Source organism: Pecten maximus, chromosome 18, assembly GCF_902652985.1.
Source record: "Pecten maximus chromosome 18, xPecMax1.1, whole genome shotgun sequence".
Taxonomy (NCBI): domain Eukaryota; kingdom Metazoa; phylum Mollusca; class Bivalvia; order Pectinida; family Pectinidae; genus Pecten; species Pecten maximus.
The window spans coordinates 14,176,811-14,202,672 of record NC_047032.1 but is presented as its reverse complement, the minus strand read 5'-3'; the positions used below and the strand labels follow the sequence as shown (position 1 = coordinate 14,202,672).

Below are 25,862 nucleotides of genomic sequence, written 5' to 3'. Positions count from 1 at the left end.
GGGAAACCCTGAACTTCTGTGGACCCCGAAGACATATGTGTTTGACCTAATGAAAGACATGCTACAGTAAATACTAACAACTCCAGCCTACATTTAAATGATAAACACGTGTACACACATGAGCTCCCGGGCGTTCATCCACACTGCCATCCAGCATGGCCGACTGGTTTGATAAGTTCCTGAGAAGCGTATGGACTATTCGCTCCTTCATATTTATTTTCATCGCTTTCCTGGCGCCTATTGGATTTCTCCTCAATGGGTCACTGGTAAGATAATTTGTGCATAACTTGTTAAGTATTGACAATTTACCAAATATCTATCATCCTGATAATTTCATAAATCGTTTACATACACATTTAACTATATATATCAGTAATAATGACATGTATTGTTTACATTGATACACGTCTGCAATATATCTCCATGCTACTTGCGGATCATCACATGTTAATTAAACATAATGAGGATTTAAATCACTTTTTTTATTGAAGATATATTAAATTGCACTTCGAATCTAATACGTCAAGTAGACAAAGCTTATATATATGTATATACATCTAGTACCAATCGAAATGAGCTTATTATCTTATATGCAGTTTATGCACTTTAAACTATAAGTTTGATTTCTCTGTAAAACTTGGTATAAATGTCTTGATTTGACCAGAACTGACGAAATAAAGTGATGCACGACATGTCTCATAGCTTTCTTAGAGTTGACTGCTGTGTTACATGTACCATGCATAATTAAATTGGTTCTGCCTCCGCAACAGCTGAGGTCAAATGGGGACTCTGTTTATGGATTATTGGACTATTTAATGACGCGTTTATAGTGTTATCACCCTGAAATGTCATACCTGAACAAAGTAGCATACGTCACTTCATCTGGTCTCATCATGCTGACAATCCTTGGTTACTGCACGCTGAATATCTAGATAGATAGACTGTTTAATTGTTGTTGTTGTTGTTGTTGTTGTTGTTAAGACTCGCCAAGTTGAAATATGATATCTCTCTCAAATTTGACACTATTACATTACTAGACTCGGACATATCCTACAGACCAAACTTATAAAGCTCAATTTTATTTGTAATTTTGATATTCTGGAGACGGGGAGCCAGTCTAGTAGAGAACACTAAGGGTTATTTTGTAGATGTGTTGTTTGAATTGTTAATGATCATGGAGCAAAGACTCGCTTTGTCGGCCGCTCTTTATGAAGACGGTGACATATACTCTGTTATGTAGTAACGGGACAACTGGCACGTGTTTGTCTGCGGCCAACAGTATTGTTGCTGACCATTATTATATGTTTACTACACCTATATAAGCTTTTTGTTCCTCTAATTGATATTATTTCAGAGTACATGTACATCAATTCGCTGGCAAATAACACATGATATATCAGTTATAAAATGTTCTTTAATTCAGGAAGTTGTAACAACAATGCACAATAATGTATATACATTATGTATATTATGAGATCAATACAAAACGATCAGTATATAATACAAACTTATATGGTTATATAACAAAATTAAGAAACATATATTTCTATAAATACCAATATAATATGCGTATTTGCAGAAAATGACCTTTTCTTTAATTAGTAAACCGATTTTGTCACAATTAGTTTATCAATTAATCTGTGACGTATTTTTCTAGTCATTGAGTTAGTTACAAATTAACAGTGTCTCTCGCAAAACATAAACAGAAAACAGCACATTTTTAGGTGTCAATTTCCTGTGGTAGCCGACAATATGGGTAATGGATGGGAGGTGACATCAACATGTACGTGGGGTATCTGTGAGGAGAACAGTAAGTTCCCTAGCTGTCGTTTTCCGCATACAAAATGGAGCGTGTGACGTAATTTGTGTGCCTATTAATAACAGAATCCATTATGTACCGCTTCAGTTGAACAATGCAGCCAATCCAGACATATCTATATTCGTTGTCTTCATCTAAACTTTCCGAAACCAGAGAACGGCACATTTAGTGTCAGATTTTCACTACATGTTCTGTATGACTGATAATTAGCCATCACAAAATTGGTAGTGGATGGGAGCTGACATTAGTTAAATGGATTGGTAACTTTGACAGTGTGATGCACCCTGGGAATCTCATGGTTAATTTATATGGTTGAGTATACAGACCCTAAGTTTTATTTTATCAATAATTGACAAGCTAAATTCTAATATTAGCTTACCCCCCCCCCCCCCCCCCCCCCCCACCCCTAATTTGAGGCGTATTCTATGGACAAAAATCATACAGCTCAATTATCTCGTCTTTAAATAGTAAACGTTCCCAGTCGATAAGGAATATATTATCAGTACTAATATTGCATCATGCCATATTCTACCATGTTTGCTATGTAACGCCAGTTTTGATTGGTTAGAAACCATGTATTATTTTCCAATAACCCACGCTCGTGCCAATAATACACGCTCGTGAGTCACGGCTGTTACAATTTTAAATATCTAATATTCACCCGTTTGATAAAAGGTTACTATAGCCGAGTGGGCTAATGGGTTAGTCTTTCAATATATTTTTATCACGACGCGAGTTCGAATCCTACGGAGGCCCCCACTTTTTTTTCTTTTTTTTTTATCCTTTCTTTTTTTATTTTCAAAATCAATGCCATATGATAGATGCTCTTGATCGTAGTACTGTATTGCCTGTATATTTTATCAACAAATAATGCAATACTCAAGAAATAAATTACAAGGTTTTCTCGGGGTTTCTTTGCTGTTTTTCTATTAGAAAGAGGTCGATCTCAGAACTAAACAGTACATGGTAGAATAGAAAAAATCAACTTTGACTCGTGTATTGTTGCAGGATATACCTCGGATATTTTGCAATTTTAATTAATAACTCAGGCCTGCGGCCTTCGTTATTAATTTAATTGCAAAATATCCTCGTCCTCGTTGTATATCCTGCAATAATACACGAATCATCGTTAATTATTTCTTAAACATATATTCGTATCGATGGGCAACAATATCAGTCAGCTAGTACCATCATGATAATACCGACAAGGCCATGTACCGTCCTGTTAGACAGTTGGTTGTAATATCTCGTGATGCTAACACAAATATGTATCGTCTACCAGTAATTGTTTGCATCAGTAAAGTTCACCCAGCGAGATCAATTGAAGAGTAAATGAACGATAAGGCACACCGTAGCGAGTATGGTAATGGTAAAAAGGCATAATCTCGATATGGTAATAAGATACATTGTACTTAATCATTTATTGACTTTGATATTTACAAATCATCAGGAGAAATAGCATGCAATACAATATATTGGCGGTCACTGTAATATCGCAGTGTAGTATCAATATCTTAGAATAGACAAATCCGATAACAAATTTAGAAAATTTCTTGTACTGATTATTGGATTGATTTGAATACTGGTGGTTTTTGAACTGTTTCACTTTTAATATATCTTGATTAAAACATAAAGTGATATTTATTTTCTCTACCAATAAAGTTACAGAACGTAGGGGAAGCAGGATATTCCATGAGTATACAAATCTACTATCAGAGAGGATTTCCTACATCAATCATTTCCTGTAGCCAAGCTGTGGAAAACAGCCATATTAAAACTGTTCGAAAGCAAAGCATACTCAAATTAACACTATCAGCATTTTTCAAAATGCATCATATGAGTTTAAAAAAACTTGTATAATTGTTAAATTCATATCTTGTAATTAATTACTAAATACTAATATTGTCTTTAATTTAATGGGAGTTTCCGCTAGGTTTCTTTTCTCTCTCTCCAGAAATGAGCAGATGATGATTATGACTGTTGAGTTAAACTGAAAGTCAAATATTTAGTACCAGAAAAAAACTTTCGGTAAAATTAATCGTTGTAATTTTTCAGACTAAGTGAAAAAACAATAACCGTGACATTTTTATCTTAACTATCTTATGATGTGTAAAAGTTCGTTAGACTTTGATAACAAGTGACACAAGGAGATAGTGGTTAAAATCATCTTAATACGTCCGACACGTGCTTAGAGTTGAGTGGTCTGATTTTCCTTATCTTGCTAAAACAATGTGTTTAGACACATTAGCTGATCAGGATGTCATGCAGACAACAATTGCTATTAAAAAACATGCACGTGTTGCAAAAAACAAAAACTGGGAACCAACCATGATAATTTTTTTGTCTCATGTATAATGTATAATGCTTTCCGGAAATCAAACGCATGTAGAAATTATTGAAATCTAACCATTATGTCCCTTTAACAGTGTTAGCGGGTGCATATGAATGGGGGTAGAGGCTCGTGTTCGCTTCTTCAACAGGCCAAGATTTTACAGGAACTATATTTATGGAATCGGATAAGGAACAGATAAAGTGGAACGAACCAAGATAAAATTCGAAGGCTTAACACTTTCATTTTTTTTTCGTACAAGGATTTATAAGATATCCAACTCTCTCATGAAATACAACTATTGTTTACCTATGACCTTTCGCGAAAGATTGCAAAGGGCATGCGCAATGATGGTTGTAATATTTTTCATACGGCAATAATAAAAAAAACAATCCTAAGCCTTTGCTTGGAAAATCACCAAGCTGTGATTTCCTATATTCTGATTCTTCACGGGTAATGACAAGTTGCATTTGACTTTCACCAGTTTTCATTATAGGTTTTGCAGTATGACAAATACGGTAAATGGTTTTGGCCAGTTAACATAGTCTCGTGTTGCGTATCCGAATTTCATATTTCCTCAGTTGAAATAACTGCATATTAATTTATATTTTCAAAATTATCACCAGAAAAATATACATATAAAAGATGTAAATATAAGTCTGTTTAGTAATGCATGTACTATTGAGAACATTCGGTTTGCAGGTAACATCGCTACTATACTCACATTGGAGGTCCTGTTTAAATGATTTGTGTGGCGGATTTTTTTTTTTTTTTTTTTTTTTAATATTCGAAAAATTAAAAATACACAATTATTGCATAATGTCATAATTTGACAATGGAAAGAAATGGGAATGCAGATTTATATCTATAAATGTAAAAATGGATAGTATATGTCACATTTACCTGTCTCAGACTGGAGGGAATTTCCATTCAGTCTAGTGGTACTGTAGGATATTTGCCTAAATAGCGAGCGGTTACTAGTTCGAGCCCTAACACGGGCAGTGCATTTTTCACTACTCCTGCCCACAGGCGCTTGCATAGAAAATATGACTTTCAATGTTTTTTTGATATGACAGTGGTATGTGTAATCTGTTAAGTACAGCTTAACAGATTACACATACCACTGTCAAAAAAAAAAGGAAAATAACATTTTCTATGCAAGCGCCTGTGCTCCTTCCTGTTACATAAACACTTTTGTCACCATGTTGTTAAGATTTTTAAGATTAGCTTAACAACTGCAAATTCACTGTGGGGTATTGTAAAAAGACCCTTTGTCCCGGGTATTAAAAATCGCCATCTTTATTTGAACTGAGCATAACGTATCAATACGTACTTTTCAACGAGGAATTAACCAATGAAATTCCGTTTAATCTATTTTTGAACAAGAAATTTTACTTTCCAACGCAAAGCATTGTTAAGGGTTTACCACCCCCTGTGTCCTCTAATAAGGGAGCTTTGACTCTTCGGAAATTTCTGAAATTGGCTGATTGCATTTAAAAAGATAAAAATAGGTGTAGAGAAAATGATCTATGATTTTTTTTGCGCTGTATACCTTTTTCTTTTGCATTGTATTTTTCAGGAGTCAAGATGTGCATACGTCATGGTTTCCATGGCAATCCTTTGGTTGACGGAAGCGTTACCAATAACTGTCACTGCAATGATGCCGATGTTCTTGCTTCCCCTACTCACAGTTCAACCAGGCAAAGTAGTCTGTGGAAACTACTTCAATGTGAGTACTGCCCAGTTATTACGAAAAATTCAACTCCATTTAAGTCGATACAAGATGTTCGATAGTAACTTCAGTACGGGTGCTAATGTATTATCTACTCAAATGTCGGTACATGTACAATTGATGATTTGGGCCTCTTTTAAACAAATAATTTAATTTTTTGGCTCATTGTCTTCGCTACTGCTTATGTCATGTCAGGCCTGATGTCTAAGGACAATAAAGCACAAAAAGCAGGAATAAAGAGTAGACATGAAAATAGGGGGAAGCAAAGATAAAAATGATTGCCAACAACCAGTCATATGAGGACGGATGTTTAGGATATAACAACAGCCAGTCATATGAGGACGGGTGTTTAGGATATAACAACAGCCAGTCATATGAGGGCGGGTGTTTAGGATATAACCACAGCCAGTCATATGAGGGCGGGTGTTTAGGATATAACAACAGCCAGTCATATGAGGGCGGGTGTTTAGGATATAACAACAGCCAGTCATATGAGGACGGATGTTTAGGACATAACAACAGCCAGTCATATGAGGACGGGTGTTTAGGACATAACAACAGCCAGTCATATGAGGACGGATGTTTAGGACATAACAACAGCCAGTCATATGAGGACGGGTGTTTAGGACATAACAACAGCCAGTCATATGAGGACTGATGTTTAGGATATAACAACAGCCAGTCATATGAGGACTGATGTTTAGGATATAACAACAGCTAGTCATATGAGGACGGGTGTTTAGGATATAACAACAGCCAGTCATATGAGGACGGGTGTTTAGGATATAACAACAGCTAGTCATATGAGGACGGGTGTTTAGGATATAACAACAGCTAGTCATATGAGGACGGGTGTTTAGGATATAACAACAGCCAGTCATATGAGGACGGATGTTTAGGATATAACAACAGCCAGTCATATGAGGACGGATGTTTAGGACATAACAACAGCCAGTCACATGAGGACGGATGTTTAGGATATAACAACAGCCAGTCACATGAGGACGGATGTTTAGGATATAACAACAACCAGTCATATGAGGATGGGTGTTTAGGATATAACAACAGCCAGTCATATGAGGACGGGTGTTTAGGATATAACAACAGCCAGTCATATGAGGACGGGTGTTTAGGATATAACAACAGCCAGTCATATGAGGACGGGTGTTTAGGATATAACAACAGCCAGTCATATGAGGACGGATGTTTAGGATATAACAACAGCCAGTCATATGAGGACGGGTGTTTAGGATATAACAACAGCCAGTCATATGAGGACGGGTGTTTAGGATATAACAACAGCCAATCATATGAGGACGGGTGTTTAGGATATAACAACAGCCAGTCATATGAGGACGTATGTTTAGGATATAACAACAGACAGTCATATGAGGACGGGTGCTGAGGATATAACAACAGCCAGTCATATGAGGACGGGTGTTTAGGATATAACAACAGCAAGTCATATGAGGACGGATGTTTAGGATATAACAACAGCCAGTCATATGAGGACGGATGTTTAGGATATAACAACAGCCAGTCATATGAGGACGGGTGTTTAGGATATAACAACAGCCAGTCACATGAGGACGGGTGTTTAGGATATAACAACAGCCAGTCATATGAGGACGGATGTTTAGGACATAACAACAGCCAGTCATATGAGGACGGGTGTTTAGGATATAACAACAGCCAGTCACATGAGGACGGATGTTTAGGATATGACAACAACCAGTCATATGAGGACGGGTGTTTAGGATATAACAACAGCCAGTCATATGAGGACGGGTGTTTAGGACATAACAACAGCCAGTCATATGAGGGCGGGTGTTTATGACATAACCACAGCCAGTCATATGAGGACGGGTGTTTAGGACATAACAACAGCCAGTCATATGAGGGCGGGTGTTTAGGACATAACCACAGCCAGTCATATGAGGACGGGTGTTTAGGACATAATAACAGCCAGTCATATGAGGACGGGTGTTTAGGATATAACAACAGCCAGTCATATGAGGACGGGTGTTAAGGATATAACAACAGCCGCCAGTCATATGAGGACGGGTGTTTAGGATATAACAACAGCCAGTCATATGAGGACGGATGTTTAGGACATAACAACAGCCAGTCATATGAGGACGGATGTTTAGGACATAACAACAACCAGTCATATGCGGATGGGTGTTTAGGATATAACAACAGCCAGTCATATGAGGACGGGTGTTTAGGATATAATAACAGCCAGTCATATGAGGACGGATGTTTAGGATATAACAACAGCCAGTCATATGAGGACGGGTGTTTAGGATATAACAACAGCCAGTCATATGAGGACGGGTGTTTAGGATATAACAACTGCCAGTCATATGAGGACGGATGTTTAGGACATAACAACAGCCAGTAATATGAGGACGGGTGTTTAGGATATGACAACAGCCAGTCATATTAGGACGAGTGTTTAGGATATAACAACAGCCAGTCATATGAGGACGGGTGTTTAGGATATAACAACAGCCAGTCATATGAGGACGGGTGTTTAGGATATAACAACAGCCAGTCATATGAGGACGGGTGTTAAGGATATAACAACAGCCAGTCATATGAGGACGGGTGTTTAGAATATAACAACAGCCAGTCATATGAGGACGGGTGTTTAGGATATAACAACAGCCAGTCATATGAGGACGGGTGTTTAGGATATAACAACAGCCAGTCATATGAGGACGGATGTTTAGGACATAACAACAGCCAATCATATGAGGACGGATGTTTAGGACATAACAACAGCCAGTCACATGAGGACGGGTGTTTAGGATTTAACAACAGCCAGTCATATGAGGACGGGTGTTTAGGATATAACAACAGCCAGTCATATGAGGACGGGTGTTTAGGATATAACAACAGCCAGTCATATGAGGACGTGTGTTTAGGATATAACAACAGCCAGTCATATGAGGACGGGTGTTTAGGACATAACAACAGCTCGTTTGGATACAGTATGCATAATTCCCCTTTAACAGAAGTCATCTCGCGACTGTCAGGAGGACAATACCTGCACGGGATAATGACACACATCCATGTTATTTACGTCCCAATAAATTTCACATTATGTAATCGAGAAAGGTTTCCTGTAAATATCAGGTCTTTTCAACCCATGTTACCTGTATAACGAATGATAGAATAAAGATGCATTTCTGTTCTGTCTGTTATTCCATCCCCGCTTTTTATGTTCTCGCCCCCTTGTGAATATTAATGTTGTTATGACGTAAAATAAAACTGAATTAAGGTCAAAGATTAAAATTTTACATAAAACAGATGACAGCACTGTAAGGTATTGTTACATCGGCAACTAAACACTAGTGATATACTGTAATATGTTGACGCAATGTAAGTTTTATCCTTATCTCAGCTGTACGTATTAGTGTATCAATGACATCCGTCCTCATATGACTGGCTGTTGTTATATCCTATACACACGTCCTCATATGACTGGCTGTTGTTATTTCCTAAACACCCGTCCTCATATGACTGGCTGTTGTTATATCCTAAACACACGTCCTCATATGACTGGCTGTTGTTATTTCCTAAACATCAGTCCTCATATGACTGGCTGTTGTTATATCCTAAACATCCCGTCCTCATATGACTGGCTGTTGTTATGTCCTAAACATCCGACCTCATATGACTGGCTGTTGTTATATCCTAAACACCCGTCCTCATATGACTGGCTGTTGTTATATCCTAAACACCCGTCCTCATATGACTGGCTGTTGTTATATCCTAAACATCCGTCCTCATATGACTAGCTGTTGTTATATCCTAAACACCCGTCCTCGTATGACTGGCTGTTGTTATATCCTAAACACCCGTCCTCATATGACTGGCTGTTGTTATATCCTAAACATCCGTCCTCATATGACTGGCTGTTGTTATATCCTAAACACCCGTCCTCATATGACTGGCTGTTGTAAAAATCCTAAACATCCGTCCTCATATGACTGGCTGTTGTTATGTCCTAAACACCCGTCCTCATATGACTGGCTGTTGTTATATCCTATACACACGTCCTCATATGACTGGCTGTTGTTATATCCTAAACACCCGTCCTCATATGACTGGCTGTTGTTATATCCTAAACACACGTCCTCATATGACTGGCTGTTGTTATTTCCTAAACATCCGTCCTCATATGACTGGCTGTTGTTATATCCTAAACATCCGTCCTCATATGACTGGCTGTTGTTATGTCCTAAACATCCGACCTCATATGACTGGCTGTTGTTATATCCTAAACACCCGTCCTCATATGACTGGCTGTTGTTATATCCTAAACACCCGTCCTCATATGACTTGCTGTTGTTATATCCTAAACATCCGTCCTCATATGACTAGCTGTTGTTATATCCTAAACATCCGTCCTCGTATGACTGGCTGTTGTTATATCCTAAACACCCGTCCTCATATGACTGGCTGTTGTTATATCCTAAACATCCGTCCTCATATGACTGGCTGTTGTTATATCCTAAACACCCGTCCTCATATGACTGGCTGTTGTAAAAATCCTAAACATCCGTCCTCATATGACTGGCTGTTGTTATGTCCTAAACACCCGTCCTCATATGACTGGCTGTTGTTATATCCTAAACACCCGTCCTCATATGACTGGCTGTTGTTATATCCTAAACACTCCGTCCTCATATGACTGGCTGTTGTTATGTCCTAAACATCCGTCCTCATATGACTGGCTGTTGTTATATCCTAAACACCCGTCCTCATGTGACTGGCTGTTGGTGTGGCAACGACGTTAGATCTCTTCTTACAAATCGACAAACTAAAAAAGCGCCGTTTCTATGGAAACCTGTCGCTTAATTTGACCTCATATCTCCTCAATAGTATTTGAAGTCAGTATGCTATATTTCATTTCTAGGATGCCAGTATGCTGTTTCTAGGGGGCCTCCTGGTGGGCGTTGCTATGGAGGAGGTCAATATACACAGACGTATAGCTATGGGCATCACAATGTCATTGGGAGCACGTGCTAATACGTGAGTAAAATAAAATTTAAAAAATATATGTCGTACATATAAAACAGGTATGTAAATCCGTGTGCGTGTACATTCACCACCCATACACACATCTCAAGAATAGCAGTAAATATCCCGACTCTGCATTAGATCACACAAGTATTTGCAAATATTTAGTCGGTGATCCTTTTTCTCTGTACACCCCTCGAAAGTGTTTTTCGTATGTCGTGTGTCAGCATTGATGAAGATGCCGCTCACTCTTTCAGAGCACATGGTCGTATTTTTTTAAAAAAAATTTCTACAGTCTCTCGACAAATCTATATCTTCCTCTCGTTTTATCGATTTTTGAATTATGTTTGTGGTTTCGTTTGAATGTCGGAATTTGCTGTTTCTCCTACCCTGGACAGAGATATCCACAATCTTACCGGTGTGCCTTTTTCTAATCTCGCCCTAAAGCTGAGACAACAAACACGCTATTTGCAACATCTATTATGACATCGCGACAACAATTCCATCACGTCGACAATGCAACAATGTAATTACCTCATGTCGACAATTAAGTCACGTCACGTCAACATTGTCTTGCTTTGCCGTACTGTCAATATTGGATACAAAAAGGGTAAACAGGATAAGATAAAATCATAATTCACGCCCTTCGGAATGAGCCAAGGGGTTTCAATCCTTGGGTTAAAACTCTTAAGCTGCAAAACACTCGGCAAGCATCGTGTTTAGCAACTAAAGAATCCCCCACCCCCTCCAGTCAACCGTGAGTATCCGACGATGTCATATATGATGTTTTAATTCAAACTAGTTCCTTCTTTTCCCGCCAGATTGATGCTGGGTTTGATGCTGCCTACATGGTTCCTGTCTATGTGGATAAGTAATACGGCGGCGACCGCCATGATGCTTCCCATTCTGAGTGCCGTATCGGAACAAACGGCGGCACACATGTCGGAGAAGGAGAACAAGAGGATCAGTAAGGGACTGGCTCTCAGTGTGGCATATGCAGCTAATGTGGGCGGCATTGCCACACTAACGGGGACGCCGCCAAATCTTGTACTCCACGGACAGGCAGACAAGTGAGTATAACAGCATATCGCTGTAGGCACCTAAAGGCTGCATAAAAGGGACTACTAAATTGCCCCGTTATATAAATTTTAGCAAACTATACAGTGTTAATAACGAAAGTAAAACTGCATCATACCTGCGTTTGATTTTTGAGTTATCATGATGCGAGGGGCCGAAAGGTTGAAAATCCTGAAAGAATGTCGGGGAAATAGACAATGAAAAAATGTCACAGTATATAAGGATAGGTGCATTAACCCCATGAGTGAACCAGTTTGATATTCTTAGATATTTGATATTTTCAGGTATGTGATATTTTTAGATGCAACATACATTGTATGTGATATTTTGAATGTAACACCTACTTTAGCCAAATGCGAAACAGGTTATCGTCAACATCTACTAATCACTTTTTTTTTGCCCGAGTGGAAGCACCTCCAGGAATCATTACTCTGGTAGGAAACTGGAGAACACGGAAAAAATCAACGTGGTCGAGCAGGTGACCCCATACCTTTGTACGTCCGTCTGATCGGGGAATCGAGCCCCAGCCGTCTAGATAACAGACGAGTCCTTTATCACTACGTCACCCGACCTCATACATTATACATCGCAAAATGTACAGAATATGTTTCTCATTAAAACCGTCGGTTTGAATCCGCTTGCTCTATTTTCAAATCCTTCCTCCTGTTTGTCCTGTGATATTATCTGTGCCTTAATGAATCTATTTGCTATCTTGAACATTTTAAGCGCGCAATCCTTTTTTTTGCAGCGAAGCAGTTACATGTTCCTTAAGTTAATGTTAGAAGCATTGTTCTTATATTGTAGTGTAAAACAATATTTTCGAACAACGTAAGAATTCAATACAGCATTCTGATTAGGGGACGACGCTGTGTCATTTTATTATCATACACTCTTGCATAGCGGAAAGAGAAGGTGTTAAAAAGCCATCTAAGAATTTAAACTTTGGCTAAATTGCAAGAATAGCTTCTACATAAAAATACCCCAGTGTGACACCAGAGTATTTTTTTAGATAAACACATAAACAATCAAACGTCCAAAAAGTCTGCTTTCAAAATTTCAAACTCGTCAAGCTTTTCCTGAACATTTTGCGGATTACGTCAAGCGTTCTGTTTTTAATTTCCTACGCACCTTTCACAGACGGTACCAGGCATTTGGAGCTGCAGACTCAGGAATAACTTATGCCAACTGGATGGGGTTTGCCTTCCCTCTGTCTCTGGTCATGCTGTTCCTCACTTGGTTCTGGCTGCAGATCGTCTTCCTTAGATGTGGGTACGTTAACAGAAAATTCGTATTTATATTATTAAGATATTTTACTAATAACCAAATTCGTGTTCTGTTTCAGCGTCAATGGATAATTCGGCGTATTATCGAATGAAATGAATATGCTTATCCTATCGGGAGTAAGGAAACACTGAATAAATATGTACACGATTATATTTACCTCTGTCCCTTCTTCAGCTTAGTAAACTCGGACTGCGAATAAATTAGCATATACGCAGTGGGAAAAGATTCAGCCGATTAATAAGCGCGGGAATCGGTAGCATAGTTCTGACGTCGTCTATTTGTGACGTTATCGGAACGTCAACTAGACGGCGCCATTTTGAAAGAATTGATCAACGCAAATGATCTCTGCACAAAAAGCTAACGTCAAGTGATTATTTTGTCAAAAGCTAAACTGAAGATTGCGGAAATGGATATATATTTAAGTTATCCACGAGGTAAGCCAACAACAAATGCCTGAAGCGTACAGCTCTAGGAAAACATATGACCACGTCACTACTAAATCTGTGTCAAAACATGCTGTGCTTGACAACCATACATGTAGATGGTAATAAAAAACGGTTTTTAACAAAACTGTTTAATTGTTTCTTTAATTTTGTTAACAATATTAGTGTCTTTAGGTAGATTCACTGGAACTATAATTAATATCTTGAATTTTATTTTCTTTGTACTGTATTTAAACGATTTGTTTGATGTAAGGATTTTACCTCATTTTGACTGCGTATACGGTAGTAGGCAGTTGGCAACGGACATATCCTACGGAGCGCTAACCATAGGAAATGTGCGTTGCCAACTGCGGATATACTACCGTATACGCAGTCAAAATGAGGTACAATCCTTATATGTTATAAGCACAAATTTACATCTTACCTTTCTAATGTATATTATATTCAACTATCCCACATTTCAGTTGCTTCAAGTCGGTTAATGAAGGCAGAAAACAAGCAATACGATCGGCGGTTCACCAGGAGTATAAGAAACTTGGAGCCATCAAGTTAGTACAGTGTATATATACACCGCCGATATCTTCGTACTCAGTATTATATTTAACATGCAAATATACACCTTTCGTTTACATTACTTAATGTAGAATGTAACGGATTATGGGAAAACAGTTCAAAAACGACTGCATTACGGCTGACAAAACATGCACTATAATGACGGAAATCTCATTCTAAGTACTGTTATATCACAATGGTTAGTAAGTTGTTGAATAAAACTAAGATAAGAAAACACTACCGGCCTAGAGGGTAAGAGAATATTTATGTCTGTCGTTGCCAGTCGAAAGGTTAACTTCATATTGGATATCACACACACAAAAAAAAACTCAAATAAAAAGTAGTGTTTTAGACTCGCTACTTAGACTGTGCCGGTCAGAGCGGGGGTCTACGCAACATCATGTGAAGATCAGCTCCTACCTGTAGCGTTTGGGTTTCTCAGGGAGCTTAGAAACGGGCTTGTCTCTACTGACGTGACTGTGCCATTGGGAAAGGCAGTTCACTCTTATTGGTGCGGGTAGCATGCAATCGGCATCCCATATGTTATTCAGTGACGTTGAATTCAAGATATAAAATATATGTATATTTATCTTTATAGGTTTGGCGAAGTGGTGGTCATGGTGTTGTTTGTAATACTAACGATGCTGTGGATTTTCCGGGACTTGCCAGATATCGGAGGATGGGGTAGCGGTTTCTTAGATACAGACGGGTACGTTATATTATCGGATCATGTATAGAATGCGGCGTACCCACGTTTTTAGAAAATAAATAGTGTAGATAAATCGTTTAATTTCACCTAACGGAGCAATGTTTTTCGGCATAGCCGTATAATATTATTCTGGCCCCAAATATGACGCGACAGGTGGCGTTACTGGTCAAGATGAAGTATGTGATTGGTCAATGTAGCGGTGAATGCGAAATACAGACATGCAGTTTAAAACGCAAGAAAGTTAACTTTGAATGCAAGCTGAATAAGTGGATGTATCTTTTCAAATGACACATTAATAAAATTATATTCCTGATTCAAATACAGTCTTATTATCATCAAAAATGATTCAAACTGATATAATTGTGTTATCCGTGCTGAAACGCATTAGATCGTTAATTTATTTCACCAGCAGTTTTAGATTATAACCAGCAGCAGTAAAACTATGCCGTTTATCTTTTTAAAAGATATTTCTTGTTGGTTTTTGTTCCAATTTTTATGAAAATGACGTCATATATGATCTGATGTCTCATTGTTGTATATCATATGCAGTAAGAGTATGGTGCGTGATTCCACAGCCGTCATGTTGATAGCCACGCTGATGTTTGTATTACCGTCCGAGATGCCCAGTGTCTTCTGCTGGGACAGGTATCCGGGTACGTATCAAACATAATGTAGAGCATCTTCGCTAGCCAAGGCTTCTGATTACGTTACACTCCACGAACCCTTGGCGGATATAGTCGTGTTCAAACCGTCGCGCCCTGGAATCCCAGGGCACCCAATCAAATCGCGTTTTACATTCTGGCTTGGTTTCGCAGTAAACAAAAAATGCGGCACCCAGTACAGAGCTACATTGCCGACTATGTCATGGCATTTTACCTAAATACAAAAATCACAATCTTTGGGGGAACATTCGCAGTGTTTGATCAATTCATATAAGTCATTGATCACATATCTCATCGAAATGACACCAAACCTCGATGTGTGTTTGTAAACATCACCGATGAAGTAAATCGGTAACGCTTGTTTTGATTGGTCGAAAATTTCATGCGTGAAGGGTAGTAATTTCGAATCACCGCTAGAGGGCCAGAACTGACGCCTATATCTGCCAAGGGTTCGTGTAGTGTAACGTAATCAGAAGCCTTGGCTAGCGAAGATGAATGTAGAGAAGCATTAAGTAACAGCACTATTGTGTATACTCTGTTTTTTAGCTAAAAATACAAAAAAAGTATCATATTGTTATAAACCTACGTACGTGGGGCAGTTGCCTGGAACTGACCGTAGGCCGGTGGTTTTTCTCCGGGTACTCCGGCTTTCCTCCACCTCCAAAACCTGGCACGTCCTTAAATGACGCTGGCTGTTAATAGAACGTTAAACAAAATATGCCAATCCAAACCAAACAAAGGGAAGATACTTTGACGGCCGTGATGTTAAAGTAAATCCTTGCTGATGACTTACCCTTTGAGTAAGGAAAATGCCACCATCAGAACTATTAGATTAACATGTGTATGTGTATTCCACTGTGGAAAAAACTGAAACGCATACCGTTTTACTTTCAGTCGTGCAGGTCGCTCAGGAGGAACCAGTTCGTTCCAACTACAAACCAATTCTGACTTGGAAGGTTGCGGAGAAGAAAGTGGCGTGGGGTGTTCTAGTTCTCATTGGTGGAGGGTTCGCTCTTGGAGACGCTTGCACCGTGAGTAACACAGAGTGTTCTTGTCCTCATGAGTGGAGGGTTCGCTCTTGGAGACGCTTGCACCGTGAGTAACACAGAGTGCTCTTGTCCTCATGAGTGGAAGGTTTGTTCTTGGAGACGCTTGCACCTTGAGTAGCACAGAGTGTTCTTGTCCTCATGAGTGGAAAGTTTCTTCTTGCAGACGCTTGCACCGTGAGTCACACAAAGTGTTCTTGTCCTCCTTGGGTGGAAGGTTTGTTCTTGGTAACGCTTGCACCGTGAGTAGCACAGAGTGGTCTAGATCTCCTTATTAGAGGACTCGCTCTTGGAGACGTCTGTATCGTAAGTTTCACACATGGTGCTCTTGTCCTCATGGATGAAAGGCTCGTTCTTGGAGACGCTTGCACCGGTAATTGCGCAGAGTCTTCTAGTCCTCCTTGGCGGAAGACTCTTGGAGACGCCTCTATAGTAAGACTCACAGGGTTCCCCGTCTTCATGGGTGGAGTGATCGCTCTTGAAAACATTGGCACATTACGTAGCACAGGGTGTTCTAGTCCTCTTTGGTTGAAGTTTCGCTCTTTGATACGCTTGTATCGAAAGTATTACATGGTATTCTTGTCCTCCTTCCTGAAGGGTTTGTTAACGGCGACGCTTAGCCTGTAGGTAGCATATGGTGTTCTTGTCCTCCTTGCTGAAGGGTTTGTTAACGGCGACGCTTAGCCTGTAGGTAGCACAGGGTATTCTTGTCCTCCTTGCTGAAGGGTTTGTTAACGGCGACGCTTAGCCTGTAGGTAGCACAGGGTGTTCTTGTCTTCCTTGCTGAAGGGTTTGTTAACGGCGACGCTTAGCCTGTAGGTAGCACAGGGTATTCTTGTCCTCCTTGTTGAAGGGTTTGTTAATGGCGACGCTTAGCCTGTAGGTAACACAGGGTATTCTTGTCCTCCTTGTTGAAGGGTTTGTTGACGGCGACGCTTAACCTTTAGGTAGCACAGGGTGTTCTTGTCCTCCTTGTTGAAGGGTTTGTTGACGGCGACGCTTAGCCTGTAGGTAACACAGGGTATTCTTGTCCTTCTTGTTGAAGGGTTTGTTAATGGCGACGCTTAGCCTGTAGGTAGCACAGGGTGTTCTTGTCCTCCTTGCTGAAGGGTTTGTTAATGGCGACGCTTAGCCTGTAGGTAGCACAGGGTATTCTTGTCCTCCTTGCTGAAAGGTTTGTTAATGGCGACGCTTAGCCTGTAGGTAGCACAGGGCATTCTTGTCCTCCTTGCTGAAGGGTTTGTTAACGGCGACGCTTAGCCTGTAGGTAACACAGGGTATTCTTGTCCTCCTTGTTGAAGGGTTTGTTAATGGCGACGCTTAGCCTGTAGGTAACACAGGGTGTTCTTGTCCTCCTTGTTGAAGGGTTTGTTGACGGCGACGCTGTATGCATCACAGGGTGTTCTTGTCTTCAAGGTCCCGGTTTCATCAATACAAATGTGTTACTTGCAGAACTTCTTACATATCTATATACTCTCTTGCTGACGTCAGTACTTTGGTTTGTGGAGAGTTTAATCGCCTTGATTACAAAGATAAGTGTCAACACTCTACAAGTATTGAGCTGTAGTCAGATGCTAAAATGGGCCAAACTGAATACACTAATAGGCGTCATTTTATCTATATTTACCCAGATTCTATTCATATAGACTTTTTCATACGTCTTGTGCATAGAGTTAATTAATATTGAGCTCGGTACGAATGGTTTTAATGTTCTGTCCATTTATCAACCACAGAGTTCTGGGCTGTCAAGATTGGTTGGATGTGAACTTGGAGTTCTAAGATCCCTTGAGCCTTGGGTGATGAACCTGATTCTATGTCTAACAGTTGCGGGCGCCACAGAGATCACAAGTAATACCGCCACCGCTTCCCTACTCATGCCAATCATGTTTGAACTGGTATGTAATATAGTGATGATAAATAATATAAAATACTGTACCTCACTTTATTATCGCAGAGTAATTTCGCGTCAGTCTAAAAGAGGGTATGCTTCTGTGTTCCCTTAATATTGGGCATCCGATAATGGAACTGAAATCGTTTTATTAGAGAATCCATACATCTGGCGGAATACCATCTGTAACATTTTGAAAAAAATTTTCATTACGGCTTGTCATCAATAAGGGATGTACTATTTCTTTTCAAGACCATCCTTGTTATAAAAATACCAACCCAACATTTATCTTAATTTTCTATCACTCAACCTGGTATTTTTTTTTATTTTTAAGGCCATCACTGTAGGTATACATCCGCTGTATTTGATGATATCTACAGCCTTAGCATGTTCCTTCGCCTTTATGTTACCAGTAGCCACGCCTCCTAACGCCATTGTGTTTTCTACGGGATATGTAACCATTCCAGACATGGTAGGTCTTTTGATTTGTTTAATTCACACAAATAAACGCGTGGTAATTAAAAATGTTCCATTTACAATCTTTTAGAAAAAAAAAGTAAACTGACCGTCAATTAAAAGGGACTTAACACTTCAGTTTCAAGGAAAGATGATATTTTGATTTTTACAGAAAATTTGACCTTTAGGATCAGTGATGAAATTTTTAAAAATCATCAGAAAATGTATATTTATACAAACAATCCTAATCTTGGGTCGAGACTTTTCGGGCTACGTCACTAACGAGTAAAATATCAAGAAATCATTCCTATACTGTTTCCACTTTTTCAGGCACTAACGGGACTCGTGATGAATGCACTGGCTGTTTTGGTATTGACTGGGGCCATCAACACTTGGGGGACTGCCATATTTGACCTTCGAACAACACCTGATATTTTCATCAATTCCACAATAGCATCATCTTGTTCTGGGATGCAAACAAATCATTTGATGAATCGGACACTGACAAATCTGACTTCAAATGCATAAAAAATTGAAATCTTCAAATGTTCATATACAAGTGTCTTTGGATTAACGCTTCATCTTCCGTTTCCATAGAAAATGCCCATGGATTATGAGTTTTCTTTGTTGCAAAAGACGCCTTAGTCATGGACCATTGTAATGGCAGATATGATGCGATTCAAAACATTAATGTTAGGCATTATATGCGATAGTAACATTTTATATGGATGATGACAAAATATAAACACGATATAGTGTGTCCCAATAGCATGATACAGTGAAATATCATTTGTGGAATTAGATGCTCAGACGCGTACTGTCTGAGTAGCTCAACTTGCATTTCTTATTCAAATCATATAATTGTAGCATTCATGTCCATCTTTTGTACTAATTTATAATAAAGAAGGGATTTCGACAGTTCCGATTGTATGTCCCTGAGGAAAAAACTCCCAAGAGTAGGTTTGGACCGCGTTGCAATTCCAAGTAACATATACATGTATGTGTCCGTCTATTAGGCAATCAAATAAAAATCGAATTAAAAACATTCTCTTCACCAGTATGCTCTATTTGTTGTTGATGGAATAAGGATTTTGCACATTGCCATGTTTTGTTCTCTGAAATCAACATATATGTGTTTTGAGGCCAAAACCGGCGACACATTGTCCTTTCCCAACAAGTGACGTGTTTGTACTATAGTACATTTTGTAGGTTGGTATCAAAACCGTCCCTATACATGCTTAAATGGAATAAACAGTAAAGCAGAGGTTGTATTCATAATGCAGGTCTAAAATGTAAATTTCTTTGTGCTATATATTTTACCCAATATCTCCTTTGACATTGCCTCACTTGTGGCCTTTATTTGAGCGTCCGTCTCCGTGAGGAAGACCTTGAATTGATTATGTTATGTCCACTGGTTGAGATATACCAGAGTCTCTGACAGTGGTGGTTTCTACTTCTGCTTATCATTCAGCATTTCAGGAGTGGGACGACTGGTCATGTGACCGGGTGGGGTGTCTTCGGCCGTATCTTTCAGTGTGGTAGCACTATATAAAGTCGACATCACAAGGAGCCAAACGGCAACACACCACAACCTCCCAAACTACCCAATCATCACACGCATGTTTCTTGCACAGAGCGGATATCGTCATTAAATGGCCATACATACATGTATGTATCTCTTGATCGGACGTTAAACAATACTAAACAAACAAATCAAGTAGCTAGTCAACTGCCTTCTTTGCAAGCATGGTCTCTTGTACTCTTCATTTGAATGTAGACTGATTTTCATAATTTTCTAATTACAGTTGCCTTGTGATATTTTTGCAGGGAATTAACTAGAATTATATTGTTGGTGATGCTAATAATAGAATTTTATAAGTTTATTCATTCAGTAAAATCTATATAGTGATGTGTCTAATAAAAAAGATAATACAAAATATTAATAAACAAAGCGAAAATGCCTTTATTAAACGATTATAATGTCTCGGAGAAAAAATAAGTAAGCACCTTAGGTATTAATATGACTTCCGCAATGAAGATAAATGCAAGTTAATCACATGTTAAAGGGGTATTCCTTCGTTTGAATAAAGTTTAGGTCGTCAACATGGAACTTAACGGAAAATATGTATTTTCCTCAAGTAGTAAAAGTTATAATATTTTCATTAATACGACAGTTTTACTCGCAAGGTAATACGAAATTCTTCAAGTATTATGTCTTAAAAATTCAGTAGTAAAAGTTATAATATTTTCATTAATGCGGCAGTTTTACTCGCAAGGTACATCTTGTAATACGAAATTCTTCAAGTATTAAGTCTTAAAAATTCTCAATTCGCCCCGAAGTATCACTAATTACCGCAATGACAGACGGCATTTCTGTCCATTTCGGCGTTAACTTCATTACTGGTAGGCACAGACACTCATATAATCCTTGTTCGGACATAAATTTCATCAATAGAAAATCTTGCATGTTTCTCTTGTCCAAACGAAGGAATGTCCCTGTAACTCTGCTATTCGGTGAACACCATTGACATATATTTCTCGTATCAACTCATATAAAAGTAACAAATGACACAGCATAAACTTATATGTGGATTGAACATATTTTTCATCATTTCTTTCGTTACAAAATAAATTTACAGAATTTTCAATGTAATGCTTTCAATATCAACAGATATAGACACAGCTTAATAAGTTTTACAACATCGTTTTTATAACTGTATGTCCATATCGTTATGAAATAAGCTTTGGCTTCTCCCTTCTCGATACATATGGATATTCATGAATGTGTGCAATATAAATGTTTTCAGAATGCCTAGTGTTATTTGAACTGTGATCATAGCGTTCCGTGGGTATGAATACAATTGTCTTTTGTCAGTGTGAATACGAGGACTTGTGGCAAAAATGCCCATCTGTAACATATGATATCACAGATTTCATATGACATAGCATAACTGCAATAGAGGAAACAAGAGGCTCAAAGGGCCTTAACGGTCACCTGAGATTTGAAATATTTCGGCCAACTAAATTGACCCTTTTTGGCCCCACCCATCAGTCCTAATGGGGTCAGTCTATGAAGAGTATTTGATTCTAACATATAGTAGACAAGAAGATTTTTGAAATTTCAGTAAATTTGACCCTTTTTGGCCCCGCCCACCAGCCCCTGGGGGTCAACCAGGGCCAACATGTACATACCATCAAAGTGTCATTCCATGCTGATAATTTGATTCAAGTTAGAATGAATTCCAATACAAATCCAACAAATAATAGTCAAAAATGTGATTTCCCTATATAAACTATAGTAAAGTTTACCCCCCTACCCAGGGGCAAACGTGAGACCCCAGGGTCATGAAATTCACAGTTTTGGTAAAGCACCTTAAGACCCTTCCATCTATGAAGAGTATTTGATTCTACCATATCTGAGAGTAGAGAAGATTTTTGAAATTTTAGTCAATTTGACCCTTTTTGGCCCCGCCCACCAGCCCCTGGGGGTCAACCAGGGCCAACATGTACATACCATCAAACTGTCATCCCATGCTGATAATTTGAACCAAGTTAGAATGAATTCCAATACAAATCCAACAAATAATAGTCAAAAATGTGATTTCCCTATATAAACTATAGTAAAGTTTACCCCCTCCCCAGGGGCAAACGTGAGACCCCAGGGTCATGAAATTCACAGTTTTGGTAAAGCACCTTAAGACCCTTCCATCTATGAAGAGTATTTGATTCTACCATATCTGAGAGTAGAGAAGAAGATTTTTGAAATTTTAGTCAATTTGACCATTTTTGGCCCCACCCACCAGCCCCTGGGGGTCAACCAGGGCCAACATGTACATACCATCAAACTGTCATCCCATGCTGATAATTTGAACCAAGTTAGAATGAATTCCAATACAAATCCAACAAATAATAGTCAAAAATGTGATTTCCCTATATAAACTATAGTAAAGTTTACCTCCTCCCTAGGGGCAAACGTGAGACCCCAGGGTCATGAAATTCACAGTTTTGGTAAAGCACCTTAAGACCCTTCCATCTATAAAGAGTGTTTGACTCCACCATATCAGAGTAGAGAAGAAGATTTTGAAGTTTTAGTCAATTTGACCCTTTTTGGCCCCACCCCTCAGGCCCCTGGGGGGTGGGGACCATATAATTCACAATTTTGGTTGACCTTCAGCCATAGAAACTTTCTGCCAAATTTCATTGAATTTTGTTAAGTGGTTTTGGAGAAGAAGTCGAAAATGTAAAAAGTTTACGGACGCACGACGCACGACGACGGACAAAAGGCGATTAGAATAGGTCACTTGAGACTTCGTCTCAGGTGACCTAATAAAAAGTAATGAGCGAAAAGGCATGATTTTATACTTAAGCAAGGTTAATCAATGATTGCAATACTCACTGGCAGCACCTTTTACAAAATGATAACGTAATGCATTTTATGTAAAAACATTAGATTATGTGTTGAAGAAAAAATTCCAAAATTAATCTGCACAAATTTAGTTTCGATGTCCAACAGTCAAATCCAAAATATGTAAAAAAAAAATTTAATTTAAGTCTTTCAAAAACCTATTAAAGTTTTGGGATGGGACTCCCACACTGGAAATCAACTCAATGCTACTATTCCCAAACTTTGAAAAAACCGAAGAAAAAAAATCAACAGCATTTTGTTATAACTTCATTCCAGGACCTCAAATTGTATAGTATACATAGACTTCAAAATCTTACCTCTGACATTTTCCTTTTTGAGGCGAGATGTTGACTTTTGGATACAGAATTAGTTCATGGCTAACTAATTATAGAGCTAATTACAACACACATGTACACATATATTTACATGTATATATGATGACATGTTTCTGAATACGCTTATGCAATGTAATTGCAGAATTCTTGATCATACCATAAGATAAGTCAAGTTAAATGGATTTCCATTTCTATGTACGTGTATATAATTTTTATGAATTTCTTAGTTCTGCTTGCCACAACCACACTTATACATTAATGAAAAATAAATTCTCAAAACAAGCCTTGTGTAAGATCATTTGCAAGAATATTAATTCATAACAAATAAAGTTTAAATGTATATATTTCAATGTACATAATTGGAATTATTTTGAATATCATACAAATTTACGTATACATATGAACGTATGAAGCCATACATGTACATCATGCAGGAGACATAATAACTGTAAATATTTTTATAACAAACATCAATAATTAATATATGAATTTTAAACATATAATGTTATAACAAACATCAATAATTTATATTTGAATTTTAAAAATAATGTAAGAAAATTAATAAATGTCTATTGCACTATCCTTGAAAACTACCAGGACTCTTTTGCTAAAACACTGCATAAATAGTGACAAATAAAATTCACATGTTGATGATTAATAATATTTCATAATTGATTAATTTCACAACAAAAAGTAGGAGAGGATCAATATTCTAGCAGAAGTTGGAAATAACAAACATTGTACAAGGCTCCAATCTTGATAATGTAAATTCATGTAGATATTTTAGTGGTCATCTTATTTTAACTGTTTTCAAGCTGAAAGCATACCGCTAAATTCTGATTACGCTAATTGCAGTTTCTCTATATTTTATGACCTACTAGTGTGCTGATTCATTATCTCATTAACCTGAAATTTGATACTCTACTTAAATTTGAGTTCGGTACAATAAATTTGATTTCAGTACTTTTAGAACCAATTTAACACAAAAATGTTAAATCAAAGTACTGCAGTACAAATTAAACACAAGAATGTAACGAAACATTTATCAACCCGAGGTCAATGCAAGGTTTTATCAACCAGCATGTTGTAGATTAACCGACAACAGTGTTTAAGATTAATTCAAGTAGAACAGTAAATCTCCTAAACTATGCTTCATCACAAAACTGTTACTGCTTATAAACATACATTATGGGTGAAAACTCTGGACTTTCTGTATGGAGACCTTTAACAAACATTCAATACAGGTGAAAACTCTGGACTTTCTGTATGGAAACCTCTAACAAACATTCAATACAGGTGAAAACTCTGGACTTTCTGTATGGAAACCTCTAACAAATATATATTATGGGTGAAAACTCTGGACTTCCTGTATGGAGACTTCTAACGAACATACATTATGGGTGAAAACTCTGGACTTTCGGCATGGAGACCTCTAACAGAAAAAATCAAAGACTTAGGGTAACTTGAACACAAGAGGGGAACTAGCACTTTATTAAATACCACATGACCCAACTCAATCAGTTAAATATGCTTTTTAAGATATATCAATAAAGTTACTACCACTAATTTGATCAGCATGTGATTGTTACCTTAGGCTTATTTTCAATGTGAGAATGAAACATAAATATACTGCTTTCAAGTGTTTGTTTTTTTTTCATTCTGGAGCCAGTTCCATCAATATTTCTTATGCTAAGGAAAGTCTTTATTAGTTAAGGACATTGATAAACTGGAGTCTGCCCATGGAGATGAAGTTTGGGAGCCCAGTGATCACATCACTTTGATTATACTGGGAATTACATCATATCCTTTGAAACAGAAGACACCTAACCCTCTAGATCACATGATCGTATTGTACATTTCAAAAATCTCTGTAAATCTTTTCAATTGTTACTTTCCTTATTTCATCAAGTGTGTTTTCGACAAATGTTGGTATTTTTCATAACATAATTTAAAAAACTAAAATCTAAATTGAAAATTCAAAACATGAAAGTAGTTTAGAACTACTGATAGGTGTGGCATGAACGGTAACAAAAATTGGTCCCAAAATCTACACATGAATATCTTATTACAAAGTGGTAAGTTTAGAGACATCTC

General features: G+C 38.0%; 1 protein-coding gene across 3 annotated transcripts; it reads left to right on the top strand.

Annotated features, from left to right (window-relative positions):
* Positions 1–20,086, top strand: LOC117317005 (solute carrier family 13 member 2-like). Of its 3 annotated transcripts, none has more exons than XR_004530076.1 (12): positions 1–266; positions 5,728–5,877; positions 10,808–10,923; positions 11,733–11,981; positions 13,126–13,257; positions 14,180–14,263; positions 14,866–14,976; positions 15,526–15,629; positions 16,533–16,733; positions 18,418–18,579; positions 18,907–19,044; positions 19,359–19,575. XR_004530076.1 is itself a non-coding variant. In XM_033871781.1 (12 exons), exons 1-12 carry the CDS (start codon positions 156–158, stop codon positions 19,554–19,556), a joined length of 1,692 nt encoding a protein of 563 aa, XP_033727672.1. In that variant the 5' UTR covers positions 47–155; the 3' UTR covers positions 19,557–20,086. The 3 variants fall into 3 exon arrangements, 2 of the variants coding, with proteins under 2 accessions (XP_033727673.1, XP_033727672.1); XM_033871781.1 differs by having other exon boundaries at positions 47–266; positions 16,533–16,669; positions 19,359–20,086; XM_033871782.1 differs by lacking the exon at positions 18,418–18,579 and having other exon boundaries at positions 33–266; positions 16,533–16,669; positions 19,359–20,086.
* Positions 20,087–25,862: the final 5,776 nt, after the last annotated feature.

What these genes read in the sequence shown, in the direction of transcription:
- LOC117317005 (XM_033871781.1), top strand. Translation starts at nt 156, where the DNA reads ATGGCCGACTGGTTTGATAAGTTCCTGAGAAGCGTATGGACTATTCGC. An exon ending in GGTTTCTTAGATACAGACGG is followed by an intron (nt 14,977 to 15,525) that starts GTACGTTATATT and finishes TATCATATGCAG; the next exon opens with TAAGAGTATGGTGCGTGATT. An exon ending in CTCTTGGAGACGCTTGCACC is followed by an intron (nt 16,670 to 18,417) that starts GTGAGTAACACA and finishes TATCAACCACAG; the next exon opens with AGTTCTGGGCTGTCAAGATT.